At 27.3% G+C, this 17,581-nt stretch overlaps 1 protein-coding gene across 1 annotated transcript in view; it reads left to right on the top strand.

Annotated features, from left to right (window-relative positions):
• LOC100201848 (ribonuclease H1) overlaps nucleotides 1-17,581 on the top strand; it is a 48,936-nt gene continuing 31,355 nt past the window's right edge. The window contains exons 1-4 of the mRNA XM_065813498.1: nucleotides 1-2,312; nucleotides 6,182-6,272; nucleotides 6,572-6,638; nucleotides 12,195-12,387. Of these exons, the coding sequence (XP_065669570.1) occupies nucleotides 2,224-2,312; nucleotides 6,182-6,272; nucleotides 6,572-6,638; nucleotides 12,195-12,387 (440 nt within the window). The 5' untranslated portion in view covers nucleotides 1-2,223. The remainder of the gene's footprint in view (nucleotides 2,313-6,181; nucleotides 6,273-6,571; nucleotides 6,639-12,194; nucleotides 12,388-17,581) is intronic.

Below are 17,581 nucleotides of genomic sequence, written 5' to 3'. Positions count from 1 at the left end.
TTGATCTTTCAGAGTCGATGACACCAATTTAAATTTCTGCTGCAGACCTAATTGTATGCTGTCTTATATTTGACATCTAAAATTTGCGCCAGAGTCACCCAATCATTCAATAACTCTTCTTCTATCATTTGATGAAGATAAATCAATGTTTTCTTTCAACTTGTTCAGTTGTATGTATTTCATGTCTACAAATTGGACAAGGTGGTTCTGGTTGTTCCAGAAGTGGATATAAACAAATTTGGTGAAATAAATGCTTGCACAGATTCAATTTAATAACAGACTTTCTGTTCGTAGTGTATTGACAAATAACACAACAATCTTTCAATTCCATTACTGTATTGCTGGTGCATACAAATGCAAAATTTGATATTGTTAACTTATTAAAATGCATGTCCAAAAAGATCTTTTATAATGGCCTTTAAGCTTACATTGTGAATTCACAATTAAAAATAATGTATTCTCATTTACACATTATGATTTCTTAATTACAATTTTTTTTTTCTAATTACCTATTGCGATTTCTTATTTACATGTTGGGTTTCTCAATTATATTTATAAATTTCCCAATTACATGTTGTGTTTCTTAATTACATATTGCAACTTCTAAATTACATGTTGTATTTCTCAATTACATCTTACTTATATTATTTACAACGTTTAAGTTTCCAATTACATCTTGAAAAGGTTTATATCATTATATATGTAATGATATGTATCTTTATTAAATAGAGGGTAGATAACTTGTATGAAATATGTATTATTCAAAAGGACACAAGTTGAATAAAATTGTATACACTAGAACTGTCATAGTAGACCATTAAACCACTGAAAATATGTTAGAACTCTTCCTTGAGTTGTAAAGAAAGCTTAGTATAAAGTTTATGCTCCATATTGTTTGGACAGTCCTAATGTAATTGTTAAGTTTAAGAGGCTTTTCAAGTTATCAGAAAAAAGAAAAGGTTTGAATACATAACATCAATTGGCATTTGTACTCTTCATTTTTTGAAACCTTTTTGTAGTATTGGTATACTAGTCAATTCCTTTGAGACTAAAATTTCGAATGAAAGTGGCTCACTTAAGTATCTTAATATTTCATCTCTTTTTTTCACTTTCCTATAAACAAAAGGGATGTAAATAAAGGATTTTCCTAATAGTGCCCCAGAGAATAGATTTTTATTTGAAAAATACATTACTTACGTTTGCAGTACTTCACTTGATCCAGATATAATTGAGGCTGCAAGATTTTAAAGGATACCTTATTAAGCTTTTGTATTTGATATTCCTTTTTCAAAATCAAATTAGCTTAATCATGTTACAAAGCTGGCCTGGATGCAGGTTGTAGATGAAAAAAGAAAAACGTACTCAAAAATTTTTGCAAAAAATTTTGCTATTTATTTTGTTTATTTTTTATTTTTTTATATTTATAATGTTTAAATTGAGTTCTCTTTGATATCTACTATATTGGGTAAATATTTCTTAAACTTAAATTAAAAAAATTAGATCTTGAAACTTATTCTTAATTTTAGATTGTCCTATGATGTTTTAAATTTCACTCTAGTTTGTCTAGTTTATCTTATTTTAGGAGTATTATGTTATATGTTCCTGGATTATTTTGATGTTGTATGTTCCCAAATTATTTTTTACAAATGATCTTTCTGGAAACTATATATAAATTGTCCTATGATGTTTTAAATTTCACTCTAGTTTGTCTAGTTTATCTTATTTTAGGAGTATTATGTTATATGTTCCTGGATTATTTTGATGTTGTATGTTCCCAAATTATTTTTTACAAATGATCTTTCTGGAAACCATATATAAATTGTCCTATGATGTTTTAAATTTCACTCTAGTTTGTCTAGTTTATCTTATTTTAGGAGTATTATGTTATATGTTCCTGGATTATTTTGATGTTGTATGTTCCCAAATTATTTTTTACAAATGATCTTTCTGGAAACCATATATAAATTGTCCTATGATGTTTTAAATTTCACTCTAGTTTGTCTAGTTTATCTTATTTTAGGAGTATTATGTTATATGTTCCTGGATTATTTTGATGTTGTATGTTCCCAAATTATTTTTTACAAATGATCTTTCTGGAAACCATATATAAAAGTTTGAGCCTAACCATGGCACTGGTTAAACAAATCGATTATTAATAAATAAATTATTATTAGTTTAAAATAGTTTTAAAAATATAATTTTCGATAAAGCTACAGTCAGCTGATGTTAAAAAGATTCTATTGTATGCGATGTGAGATCATGCCATTTTATGCTGTAAGAGTTGGAAGGAAACCTGGCGTTTATGAAACATGGTACTCATGAATTATTTATATTTTTTTCTGTATAATAATTATATATATGGATATATGGAAGTAAACCACCAGAACTTGATTTTGATTAAGCTGGGGCTGTTGAAATAAAGCTGGGGTTTGTAGCTGGGGTTAATTAGATGTAATGAATCATAGTTTTTAGGATTATTGGGAAAATTTATTTATGGAAATCATCATAATTACAATGATGATCATTTACATCATTATGATTTTATTTTTAATTTATTCTTATAAATTAAAAATAAAATCATAATAATAATTTTATTTTTCATAATAATATAAATCTTTAAATTATTCTTCATTAGGCTTGGGTTGAGCTGTTTCCAATTTCAATACACCATCTTGCAAAACAATCCCCTCAACAAACTCAATATCACCTCCATAACATGAGGGATAATTGTTTGTTGCACTTTTTTAACATCTGCCTAAAACATAAAATGCCAAAGTTTTGTTTTAAATTTCTAAATATTTTTTTTTTTATTTTTTATCACAAGATTTCTATAAACAAATTTTAATATATTCCTTTCATTTGTAATTACAAATATTAAAATTTTTTTTTTAATAAAAATCTATTCTGTATTCACTTATAAAGCAGTTAAACACTGTTAAAGCAATAACAACAAAAAGTCATATTAGCCCCAGCTTGTAACCTCTTATCTTTTTACTATTTAACTGAATATCCTGTTTCAAAATTAATTTGTATTTTCCTAAATAATTTCAATATTATTTTGTTTTTGATTTAAATACACAAAATCATCTACAGCTTGTGACTCGGACAACATACCTGTTATTGTCTTGCAGAAGTGTACTCCGGAGCTGTCGCCTATACTCTCAAAACTATTCAACAAGTGCTTATCAGAGTCTTGTTTTCCAGCCTGCTGGAAAGCGGCATCTGTTATACCTATCTTCAAAAATTCTGGAGACCGATCTGATTCGTCTAACTACCGTTCCCTTCTTCTTTTTGTTATTATAAGCAAGGTTTTTGAGTCTTTAATTAACAAACACTTAATTTCTCATCTTGAATCTAATAACTTACTTTCTGACCATCAATATGGATTTCGATCTTTTTGTTCTACAACTGATTTGCTAACAGTAATAACAGATAGATTTTATCGTGCATTAGATAAAGGTGGAGAGGTTAAGGCCATCGCTCTTGACATTTCAAAAGCTTTTGATAAAGTTTGGCATGCTGGTCTTTTCCATAAGCTTTCTTCTTATGGTGTATCTGGCAACATCTTTAAGATTATTGAATCCTTCCTTTCCAATCGTAGCATAAAAGTTGTCCTCGATGGACAGCACTCTTCTTCTTGTTCTGTAACTTCAGGGGTTCCTCAAGATTCTATCCTTGGCCCTAATCTCTTTTTAATTTACATTAACGATCTTCCAGATATTCCCACATCTAAGGGGGCATTGTTTGCTGATGACCATTTATTCTTGTCGTGATAAGAAACCAACACCCTCTGATTGCTTGGAGGGGGCATTTGAGCTTGAAAAGGATCTCACTTCTGCTACAGCATGGGGCCCACAGTGGCTGGTGAACTTCAATACAGATAAAACTCAATTTTTTTCAGCCAATTGTTATCGCAATAAGTTAGATCTTCCTATATTTATGAATGGTGATGTACTCGATGAGTCATCTACTCTTCATCTTCTAGGATTAACTCTTACTTCCGATCTTTCTTGGAAATCATATTTCAAATCAGTTGCAAAATTAGCATCTGCTAAGGTTGCATCTCTTTATCGAGTTTGACGCTTTCTTATTTCGGATTCTATTCTCTATCTCTATAAATCTCAAATCCGGCCTTGTATGGAATACTGTTGCCATATCTGGAGTGGATCTTCTAATGATGCTCTTTTTCTTTGTCACATTGTCGTAATGTTGCTTCTCTTTCTCTTTTCTTTAAATATTATAATGGGCACTGCTCTAAAGAGCTAGCTTCTCTTGTTCCATCTACTAAAATACATTCTCGTGTTACTTGTCATGTAATTAAGTCTCATCCTTTTTCTGTGACTGTTCCTAAGTGCTCCAAAAGCGTCTATTTGTCTAGTTTTTTTCCTCGTACATCAGTTCTTTGGAATTCGCTTTCTTCATCTTGCTTTCCTGTTTCATATAATTTGCAATCCTTTAAGTTGTCTGTCAATCATTATCTTGTTCTACAATCTTCATCTTTTCTCTTCCAGTAACTTCCAACTTTAATTAGTGGTTGCTTGCAGCCTTGTTGGAAGCGAAGATGTTTTAAAAAAAAAGTACAAAATAATGTTCTTAATTGATGGTTTTTAATTTATTTGTGTTGTGCCTTTCTTTCTACCGTAAAAGGGTATGTTTGTTAACTTAAATAGGTGATTTTTTTATTTATTTATTGTTGTAATAGAAAACAAATAGAAAATATTTGGAAAATGTTACTATTTTAATGTTGATAGATAATGAGGCAATCCACTTATTTGGAGTTATAATCATTAGAGAAGACAATAATCTTTATCAATTTGGGTTGGGTAAATAAAACTAATGTTTGTTGTAGAATGGATGTTGCATTCTGCAGTGAGGTACAGTTTGAATCTTAATGTGATGATCAAGGTTTTTGTAATTGCAGGTGCAGAGACAGAAAAAAGTCTAATAAGTGTAAAAGGCAAAATTGATTTGTTTGTTACTTATAGTAGTAAAAACAGTTTACAGCTGCATTGGTTAAATACTGCTTAATTGTTCTTATATATCTTGTAATGATTATTATATATATATATATATATATATATATATATATATATATATATATATATATATATATATATATATAAATTAATAAAAACACTTATCTAATTTTTGCTTTCTTCAACACTGTGTTTCACCATCATTAGGTTCATCAAGAAGAATCCTACTGATGGTGAAACAAAGTGTTGAAGATAGCAAAAATTAGATAAGTGTTTTTACTAATTTATTATTGCTCTGTTCTTTAAGAATATTGAGCACTCTGTTTTTAGTATACACTAACATAATTTATGTGTGTATATATATATATATATATATATATATATATATATATATATATATATATATATATATATATATATATATATATATATATATATATATATATAATAATAATCTACTATAGCATATTTATGAAAGCATTTGCTCACTTATTTTGCTTATCTAAATCGATATGGCTTTTTTAGAAAAAAACGAAGAATAATTAATGAAAAGATTGCTGCTCCACGCCAAACCCTTAGTTGATGTAGCAGCAATCCGCTGCGAGTCAGGCTATTTGTCAGTTGATGTATGTTCTGAAGCCCTCAGCACCAGGCTATTTCAGTATGATGTCACACTTAACACCTAAATCGGCAGTATAAGATATATAGAGTATTTATGTAAAAAATTCTCATTTGGCATAGTTCATGCCTATGCCAAATGAGAATGCTTTGCAAAAAATCTCAATGATAGAGGTCTGGGAAAATTTTTTTTTCCAAAACGTTGCCTAAATGTGAGGGCAGTGATGAAGTAAAATTTTCAACTACATTATCTTATACTAAATTTAAACTCATCAACAGGTTTTAAATTTCAATTAAAAATATTTTTAATTTAAAAAGGTATGACCATGACCAAGGTTTACAATCCTCTCATTTTGAGGAGGTCCAAAATTTTGCGTAGTCATAACTTTTGTAATTTACAATATTTTCGAATGAGATTAAAAACCTGTTTATGAATTTGAATTTATTATACAAATACTTATTTATGTACATATATTTATGTATTATCATTTTTTTATTTTTACCATTCTGTGTTTGTTATATTTTTTGTGCTACTTTAAATTTTTAAACTTTTAGAAATCTTTATATATTTTTTTAATGGTATATAGGAAAGAATGTCAGTTACAAGTTGAAGGATATCCTGATGCTAGATACAAAAAATTTAAATGTATTGAAGAGGCAAACAGTTTTTTATCTCAGGTATATTTAATGTTTTTTATCTCATGTATATTTGATATTTTTTATTTCAGTTGTATTTAATGTTTTAAGTAATTTCAGTTATAAATAAAAATTGATCAATTGAATCAACATTTGTTGAACCATGCTATAATATGATCTTTTTAAAGACAAAAGTATTATATTTTCATCTAGTGCAAATATTTTTAATTGCTTATTCCTCTTTATAATTGTTATGTATGTATTTTTATTATATGACATAATTTCAACCAAAGAGCTCTAAGCAAATATAAAATTATCTTTAATGAATATATATGTTTTAGAATGATTCTCGCACATCTATAGTTAATATTCTTGGTGTAAAGAAAACGACCTCATTCAAAATGAAAGGTAACAATCAAATAAATGATTTTTTAATATTTTTAATGGTTTATATCTAGGCATTTTGTTTTCAAAACTTTTAGAGTTGATTAAACTTTGTATTAGTTCTTATAAAGATTAGTTCAAACTAAAAGATTAAAACAAACAAATTATTGATGTATTTACAGTGTTATTAATAGATTGTACTTTTATTGGTGTTTCCAAAGTTGGGTTAAAAGTTTACTTCAAAAGTTAAGTTAGAAGTTTACCTCAAAAGTTGGATTAAAAGTTTACTTCAAAAGACCAATCTCTATATAAAACAATAATATAATTCAAATGCTTTAGAGTGCCAGGCAATATCTATGACAGCCAATACAATGATTATCTAAAAATTTAGTTGTAATTTGTTTTTCTTGTTTAACATTATTTGTAAGTCAATAGTCAATTAGTTAAAAGTTGGGTTTAACTTTTTTGACTAATGTAGACTGCATTAATGATCACTGTAAACTATTCCATCCAAAGACAACCCTGTAAGTAAAGAAGTGTTGTCTACTTAAACAATTTTTTAACAAAATCTGATTTAACATGATGTTTGTAACCTCTAATATTGGATGCTGGACATGGTGTACTGATTGAATGCATTTGTATCTGGGCTTTCTTCATATCAATAGATTCAAAACCTTTATATAATTTATATTGTTGTATAAGGTCACTTCTTAGTCTTCGAACTTCTAAAGTTGTTAAATCTAATATTTTTAGTCTTTGATTATATCCCAAATGTCTTAATTCTGGTATCAATTTTTCTTCTTTGAACTTTTTTGTGTTCTTTAATGTCTTTTTTATAATAGGGATTCCAAGCTTGAATCGCAAATTCCAAATGAGGTCTAATGTACTAAATAACGCAATAGCATAATAAAGCATTTTTATAAGGTATTTAGATAAATACCTTATAAAATGATATTAAACAATACTTAAAAGTATTGTTTAATATCGCAAGCATATTGTTCACTTTACTGGAAGCATTCCTTACTTGTCTTTCCCATTTAAAATCCTTGAATATAATACCTAATCTTTTTTGAAAGGAGATTTTTCAATTTCTTTTAGTTTGCCAACATTTTTCATGAAATAAGAATATCTTTTATTACTTGCACCAAAAATGCATTATTTTACATTTTTCAAAATTCAAACCCAGTTTCCATTCAACCAACCATTCATCAAGTTTTTTTGTGTCATTTAGAATCAACCTCGGTATAAATAAAACCATTATTTTATTGTCATCGGTATACAACATTAAAAACAACATTTATTATGTAGTCTGCTTGTTAAATCTTTTATGAATATCAAGATTAAGAGTGGACCAAGTACAGAACCCTGTGGTACTCCACTTAAAACATCAACCCAATTTGCCTTGCATTTTCCAATCACTACTCATTGTTTCCTATTTGGAAAGAATGATTCAATCCATTTAAAAGACATACCAATAATACTGGAAGCATAAACCTTAGATCATAATTTTATTTGTAATACTTTGTCGAAAGCTTTTTGAAAGTCGGTATACAAAACATCAATTGGAATACCGTATAATAATGCGCCTGTCAAGGTGTTAAGAAATTCTAGTCAATCTGTTGTGCAGCTCTTACTTTTCAGAAAGCTGTTCCTTTGCTAATAGCTTGTTTATTATTAAATGCTTAATTATATTATCAGCAATTATTCTTTCTAATATTTTATGTTATTGATGTCAGAGATACTGGTCTGTAATTTGTTGGTTTCAATTTACTCCCTTGTTTAAATATAGGTGTTATATTAGCCTTCTTCCAAATATCAGATATGGTACAATCTTCTGTAGATTTTTTAAATGTTAAATAATAAGTTTTTATTAAGACTAGAGTATCTAATTATTTTTATCAGCAAATAAAGCTATTTTAATGGTAAAAATGAACAGAAAATTGTTTATGTAGATAATAACAAATTTAAGACCAGAAAAGAACATTTTGTTACCTCTGAGGTTACTGGAAATAAAGAAGAATGTTCATTTATATGCAAGAAATAAGATAGGAAAGATTACTAATTGAAAAATTTTACACTATATAAAGGTACACACTATAAAAAAATAATGTACTATATAATGAAAGCCTATGAACAGCATCTCAAACTTTGTTAAAACCTGATATAAAGAGTTTTTGTCTAGTCTCATCATTTCTAATACACTTAAAAATCTTTTGATTTTTGTTATTACCAAATACCATATTGAATGAAAAAGCGTTGATTAAAAATCAAAGATCAAATAATAGTATAGAATGGAAAACAGAAGCTAACAACAGTAAGAAGACTAAATAGTAATTGGAATAATCAGTAGTCTCCAGAGTTTTCAAAAATTAAAGTGGTGTTTTGCAGTAGGTTGGAAAATGAAATTCATGTTTTACTAAATTTAATATGTTTATAAAATATTTATGAACACATTTGTAAGATAAGAATGTTGTTTGGACTTTAGAGTATAAATACAAGTTCTAGCAAAACATTTGTAAGACTGTTGTTTGGACCTTAAGCTTTAAAGTATAAAGTTGAAATAGTTTTAAATTTTTACAGTTTAAACAAAATTTCTGATAAAGAATTAGTATGTTAGAGATGTCATGAAAAGTTATTGAAAATAGAGAATAATAGATTATATGTATAGAGAATATTAGATTTGTATTCATTTTTATTTTGTTATTTTATTTGTTATTCATTTTACTTAGTTATTCGTATAGATTATATCTCCTAATAGAGGATATTAGATTTCCCTTCGTTATTTATTCTACTGAAGATTTTCTTAAATTCTCTAGAATCTTCTAAGATTAAATACAAATTTTAGTGATGTAAGAATAATGAGTTTTAGTATTAACCAATTAATACAACCTTTTGCACAATACCTTGCAATCATTAAATGATTGTTCTCAGGAGAATTTTTCTTATCAATTAAAATAAAGTTACAATTGAAAATAGCAGCTGAGTGAAGATTGAATCTATGAAAAAGAATAAAAACCTGTCTAAATCCAAGAGGTCACATAAAAAGCTAATTTGTCTGCAAAGACAAAGGTTTTCAATCCAAAGGCCATCGTAAAGAAAATCATGTAAAAAGTCTTAAGATAATTGCATGAAATACTGATGAATTTGATAAATGAAATAGTATGAGTAAGAAAAAAATGAGCGCAAGCTTCACGAGTAAAAGTAAGTGGTGATTGTCTGGAAAGTGAGTAGGATTGTCTAGCTCTTTCTCTTCTAGACAAGGTCCAAAAACACATTGTAAGTGTAGTTGGACCTACTCTATCTGCTAAGCTTAGGCCTCTTTCCCATTGTTGTAAAGTTTCATCTCTTTCTCTTTTCTACAAATCATATCATGGTAACTGCTCAAAGGAGCTATCATCTCTAGTTCTATCAACTAAAACTCATTCTCGCTTGACTCATCATTCAGCAAAATCTCATTCTTTTACTGTATCTGTTCCTGCATGCTCTAAAAACTTTTATTTGTCTAGTTTTATTCCCCGCACCTCAACCCTTTGGAACTCTCTCCCATCTTCATGTTTACCTGACTCATACAACTTTCAACTTTTCAAGTCTTCTTTCAACCGTTTCCTTGGTCTATAACTCTATTCTTTTTTTTCTAGTAACTGCCAACTTAATAGTAGTTGCTTGCAGCCTTGGGAGTGAATTAGAATAAAAAAAAGATGAGAGACTGGTTCCCATTCCAAACATGTGTGTGATGTGAGTGAGGCTAAGCATGTTAGTAAAAAGATATTAGCTATCAATATTAATATCTGAAGATGGAGTTTTATTATCAATATTAATATCTGAAGATATCAATATTGATAAATATTGTCTTCTTTAACAACGTCATTATTAAAGGCAATTTATATATTTTGCATACATGGATCTGATTTAATTACTTCTTTCAAGGATAAGGTAGAAAGCTGGCAAACAAGAAAACTAGAGAACAATTTGCAAAAAACTTTCCCTCTAATTCATCTCTTGAGTCTTATGACTACACACTTTCCATTGTCACTTTTCTAAGCTTTATCAATGGACTCAAGAGATATACACATCTGTTATTCATTGTTAAACTATTGGTAGACATCCAAATCACTCCTGCTTCTGTTGCTAAAGTTATTTCCCACTTAAAATCTTCTACAGCTTGTGTTCCAAACAACATTCCTGCCATTCCTTTGATAGATAACACTCTCCTCCATTTCAGTAACTTCTGTGGTACCTTTTGTCCTTAGTTTCATCCTTGGTCCTGTGTTATTCCTCAACTGTATACAATGATCATAAGGTTGTATCATTTTCTCTTTTTTACTAATACTATAGTGGTTGTTGCATCAATTAAAACTTAATCATGGTTCAAGTCCTTTTGCTGTAACTTTTCAACAACAGGTTGGCCAGGATGATTTTTTATGTTTTATATTTTTAGTTACTAAGGGCATTATCTATTCCAGTAAAGTGAACTTGACTTAAACAGAAAGGTTTGCATAGCCAGTTACAAAGAGAAACAAGGAAAAATTATTAGTTTTATTAAGAAATCTAGCTGTTATCATACTAAGCAGGGTAAAATACAATTTTGCATTTACATCAGTTTACTTAGCAACATGAGCCCTAAGATGATTTTATTTCAAAGTTGTGTCTTTAACCAAAAAAGAAAGCAGAACATGTTACAGGTTTTACACATTACATTTTAAGAGAGTAGATTTTTCCAATTTTTAAAATTGTTGGAATTCCTTTTTACTAGGGATACTAAAACTTTGTTACTAGGGATTTTGATTTTGTTGTAAAGGATTTTGTCATTAACTTGCCATTATATTAGAGTTTTATTTGAATTTATGTAAGGGTCATGTCCAAAGAGCTTTTGTAATTTGAAATAAGGAAAATTGAACAAATTAAATTATTAAACAAAAATATCCAACTTCAATTGTTTATAAAATTGTTACAATCTCTAATCTCAACATGTGTGTGATATGTTTTCTATATATAAAAGTATTATTAAGTTTATGCTTTAAGTTTATATTCTTTTTCACTGCAACTTATAGTTTATTTTGTATTTTTTAGAAGCAGATAAATCACATAATTTTGTATTTTTTAGAAGCAGATAAATCACATAATTTTGTATTTTTTAGAAGCAGATAAATCACATAATTTTGTATTTTTTAGAAGCAGATAAATCACATAATTTTGTATTTTTTAGAAGCAGATAAATCACATAATTTTGTATTTTTTAGAAGCAGATAAATCACATAATTTTGTATTTTTTAGAAGCAGATAAATCACATAATTTTGTATTTTTTAGAAGCAGATAAATCACATAATTTTGTATTTTTTAGAAGCAGATAAATCACATAATTTTGTATTTTTTAGAAGCAGATAAATCACATAATTTTGTATTTTTTAGAAGCAGATAAATCACATAATTTTGTATTTTTTAGAAGCAGATAAATCACATAATTTTGTATTTTTTAGAAGCAGATAAATCACATAATTTTGTATTTTTTAGAAGCAGATAAATCACATAATTTTGTATTTTTTAGAAGCAGATAAATCACATAATTTTGTATTTTTTAGAAGCAGATAAATCACATAATGGTTTTAATCATATTGCAACTACAAGTTTAAATAAAACTATGAAGTGTAAGTTTATTGAAAGAATTGATTTTCCAACAGCTCCTGTAGTTTATTCAGATGGTTGCTGTCTGAGTAATGGGAGCAACCTTGCAGTTGGAGGAGTTGGTGTATATTGGGGACCATATCATCCAAAGTATGATTTTTTATAGTTTATAATTCAGTTTTCTATTATGGTAATATCACCCAAAAAATTTGTTGTAACCATGTACTAAGTAACTGAAATAATTGAAATGATAACCATAAATTATGCATTATTAAGTCATAATGTGCTTTCAACAAGTTGTTATATTTTCAAACTATTATTACAAAATTAATATTTCACCTGTGTAAATTACCTAATACTAAAAGTAGATGAAAGAAGTTACCTAATCTAGTTATATTCGAGAAATGCCTAACAATGCAAAACAAATAAAAGAGAGGTTTAGAGATTCATTAGAAGAATGAGCCAACTAATGCAAATAAACAAAACAAAAAAAAAATCGAATTTACTCCCAGCAAGGTTGTAAGCAACCATTACTTAGGTTTTTTAGAATTAATATTTAAAGGAGTTTTAAAAAAAGCAAAGTAGAAAGTTAGGAACAAGAAAGTTAATAGAAAACCTAAAAACTGTAACTTGTATGAGTCAAGAAAATATGACGGTGGGAGAGCACCAATGTTTGAGGCACCTTGCCTAAAAGAGAGTTTTAGGATTCATTAGAAGAGCGAGCCAAAACACAACTACATTATTCTTAGAGAATGGAATCAGGAATAAGAACTAAAAGATTTATGAAAAAAATCAGAAATAAGAATATAACTAGAGTGATAAAGATTGATCATCAAAAACATACCTAATTTCATGCTAATTGATAGTGAATTAATATGTAAGTATATGCCCAGGCCAAAAATGTGACTATTGGAGTCAAAGGACAATAGTCCTGCTTATCAACCTAAAGTTGTAACCTAAAACCTTAACTTTTAAACCTAAAGTTGTGGTTTTTCTTTATGTGACTTCGACAATGCACACCAAAACGCACTTTCAAAACAGAAACACTTTCCATGCACAACATGGCACTGTTAATACTCTGATATTTTCAGTTGTTTATGGAATCAGCCTCTCTAAAAACTACAACAGAGTTTGGGAAACTTTTCTACCAACTTGCCTATTGTTTTGATAATAAAAATAGTTTTGTTTTATAAAAAAGTGTACATAAAAAAACAAAATTTTCTTGTTTCGTAAAATCCCAATACAAAATGAAATGATTTTTCTTGTTTTGTAAAAGTATGGTACCAATCCAAATAAGGTTAAACATTATCCAAAATGTAAAGTAAGTTATAAAAATCTTTCAATAAAATGGTATCCTGTATGTAAATTTTTTCATTAAAATTTTATTAATGGTGTTTTACCAAGAGTTTTTTGAATTTACTTAGAAATTTTTATTTATTTACTCTTTATGATAAACTAAGATAAATTTGTGTTGTGATATAATATAAATTTTTAATAATAAGTTTAGATTTTAACAATAATTTTTTTTTTATGAAATACAAAAAAAAGCAATTTTATTCTTTATTTACTAGTTTTAATTTACAAAGACAAAATAATTTAGTCGGAGTCTGAACTAATGTCAGTTTCAAACATCTCTTTAATTGCTTTCATGTACAATTTTTTAATTTTTAATTGATGTCATTTATTCTCAATATGTTGAATAAATTATTTTTTAATTTACTCTTATTATTTAAAAATTCTTTATTTACTATTTTACTGTTTATCTTAAGTTAGGAATGTTACAAAGATCTTTGCATATTAATAAATATTATACTTTAGAATAAGTTAATAACTTATTTTAAAGTATAACTTAAATTAAAAGAATTGAATAACTTAAATTAAAAGAATTAATTATACTTTTGGTAAAATAAATTATCTGGTAAAGTAAACTGAAAATAACAACAACAAAAAAATAAAAAATAAAACTTGCAATGAAATGTTTTATTTATGTTATATTTGCGTAAAACATTTAAAAGAAGATAATTAAAAACTATAATAATATTAATTATTAAGCAATATTTATAAATACAAAAATTAATTGTTTTAAAAAATTTACAAACACAAAATTTAAATAAATTTTGTATTTGTAAATTATATAATATATTTTTAATTTAAATACCTAGTATACTAGATATTTAAATGTGCTGATTATATTTAGTTGCTGGCCTCATGTGGTGAATCTCACTCTGCCCATTAAATGCCTTTGTTACTTATTTAAATTAAATCAACTGAAGTAGCATTTTGCAACAAAAATTCTTTTGACAAACATTCTACTTGACAGAAATCAACAAGCCAACCAAGTTTATGAATTAAAAGTTATTGAGCTTTTGAAAGCTTTATAATTTAGAAGCCATCGATTTAAATAAGTTTTTTAACTTTTAAATTTATTTAATTATAAAAATTATAATATCAAATTAGATAAACAAAAATATAAGTATCTATGTAAAAAAATTTAAAAATTTTATTTAATTATTTTAAATTTTTTAGTTTTAAAATACTAAGGTATTGAAAAACTTAAATTTTCAAATACTTTTCATATAATAAGGGTTGTTAGACGACTGGCTATTACGAAGATGAATACAGCACCAAACCTGTAAAAATAAATTTTTTTACTGTGTTCTTTGTAAAAGCCCGGCATCTGGCAACCCTTCATATAATGTATAGTGTTTTTATCAACAATCATCAATTAAAAATTTGTTTTAGCTATTTGAAAAGTTACAAGAGGATCGTAGAAATTGTCATAAATGTTTTGTTAAAATTAAATACTATTTAGCATTTTTTTTTTTACATTATTAATTTAAAAATTAGAATAAAATATGACAATAATGTAACTAATCTCTTCAACCTTTTTAAACTGTATTTAAAAGCGAAGTACGCAGTTAAAGCATAGTCATAAAATACCTAGTCTGGCCAGTTTAAGACTGCTATTGTTTATCTTATTGTTAGCATTTTTTTAGAACCCAGCCTGCCAATGAGTGCACACTTTTTGTAAACAAAGGCGCATTAAGAAGAATATTTACAAGAAGATTATTTATCCTTGATTTTTGCAAATGCCTTGTCTTCATTGTTACATGTTTAGTTCTGGAACTACTCGAAGAAGTATAAATGTTTTTCTATTTGAAATATCTTCTTCCAATGATGTTTATAACAAAGAATCGAGAAGAAAAGTTTTACAAAATATATATAAAAATATATCTTTAGTTATAATATATAATAACTAAAGATAAAATATGATATCAGATAACTTTTTTGTTTGGATCGAAAAGTTTACTACCTTTAATAAATCAACCAGCTAAAGCTTTGGCAAATTGGCAAATCCTTCTTTATGTAAGATATAGTAGTTCCTCATTTCACTAAAGCTTAACTCAAAGAAATCAATTTTTTTTTCTGAAGCAGATGAAAGTTAATAATATTTCAAAATTTTATAAATAAAATCTGTGAAATTATTAAACTACTCAAGTATTTAAAATGCTTTAATCATTATTAAATAATAATAATATCATTATATGATATTATTATTTAAAGTAAAAAATTACACAACTTTATTTGGTTTTCACTTTATTATTGCATCTTTCAATCATACTGCAATACAGTTTAAATGCTAGAATATGTTTTTAATAAAATTCTTTCTGATCTGCAACTATAAATTTTGTATAAAGAAACTTCAACTTCACTATAAATAATTTTTATAACTTCTTTTTATTAACTTGAATGATAGCTTTGTATCATCTTCTAAGAATATGTACTTTGAAAGCTCATCACTGATATATGGAAGGCAGCAAAGATCGTTTATAACAATAAGAATGTTTTTTTAAACAAAATTCATGAACTTATTTGCAGAACACGTTTGCTTAATCTCAGTTTATGCATTTATTTGCTGTGTTAAAGAGACACTATTTGAATGCTGCTTTGTTATGTGGCGTTTGAATTTATACTCCGACATTTCATACACTGGTAAAAGTAAATTTGGTTAAAGCTTTTCTACTCCCAATTTCAACAAGGAAAGAACTGATATTATTGATAAACTTGAGTTTTCAAAAAAAAACCTGATTCTAGATCTAATATAAAACAATTGAAGAACAGTTTATATGTTGAGCCAATTTTTAGATTTTTGTGCACTTATTGGTAGTCTGGGCACGATAAATAAACTACTTTCAACATAAATTCAGAATTTTAACTTTTAATGTTTAAAAAGAATCTTGCGAAAACAGCCACAAAAAAAAAACTTGCCAAATCTGCTATTATGACTATGATTAAAGCAGTTTCAATGAATGAATTTGATAAGTCATTCATTAAAACTTTACTTGCTAACAGATGTCTTTTGTTCTTGTTTTTTCTCTACTCTATCAAATAAAGAAGAGAAGCCATTTATAAATGAAAACTTAAGTGGGTGATTACATGAGTGAAAATCAGCCTGGGTTAAAACTACAGCTTGGTGCCAGGTTAAGAAAAAATCTTCTTACTACATAGCCGTTTTTATCCCGGCTTCAATTTCTTCGACCCGGTCGAGATGAAACAGTTAATGCAGCATGTCTACTTATTAATAATTTACAATTGTTGTTCATAATTCGACAGTACAGTTTACTTACAGCACTTATATTGCAATTTAATGGTTTAGTAATTGCATACAAATTAGAAACCAAATGAAATTTAGCACATACTCTGTATCTATGCACAAGAAAAAACAACTTGCAACATATAGGGCTGTCCCAAGGGGGGTATAGGTGGATGTTTAGCCCCCCTACAAGTTTTATTAGCCAGCATATTGGACACTAGAGTTGGCAAAATTGGATCTATTGTTGGCAGTCTGCAAATGTTGGCCAACGAGAAACTTTTTTTTTTTTAGATGAGTTAGTCGTCAAAAATTTTTTTGCCTTTAGTCGGCACAAAGCAGATCCTATTGTTGTATATACTTGCTTTGTTCTTCATAACTTTTGCAAAAAAAATAAAACCTATGACTTTAATGAAGAAGAGGTAGAGCCATAAATTGAAAGACATCGCAGTGATGCATTGGATAGATCAAACCACCCAGACTGTATTTACTCTGCTAAAAGCCCTGAAGGTGAATATATACAGAAAACAATTACAAAGGAGAAAAATTGTTGAGTAACTTAAAGAACAAAGGCTTATCTGTAAAAAGACTATGTTTTGATAACTGTTACTAATAACAAAAAAAAACTAAATTTTAAAAAGTTTTCTTTTTTTTTTTACTTACATTTAAAAAACAATTGTTGACAAATGTTTACTAAAAAGTAAAACGAAAATAGATAACTTAAACAAGCTAGATGTTCGCAACTTAACATAG

This window comes from Hydra vulgaris, chromosome 12 (assembly GCF_038396675.1).
Source record: "Hydra vulgaris chromosome 12, alternate assembly HydraT2T_AEP".
Taxonomy (NCBI): Eukaryota; Metazoa; Cnidaria; class Hydrozoa; order Anthoathecata; family Hydridae; genus Hydra; species Hydra vulgaris.
Note: the sequence above shows the minus strand (reverse complement) of the source record. Positions and strands in the feature narration are given on the sequence as shown.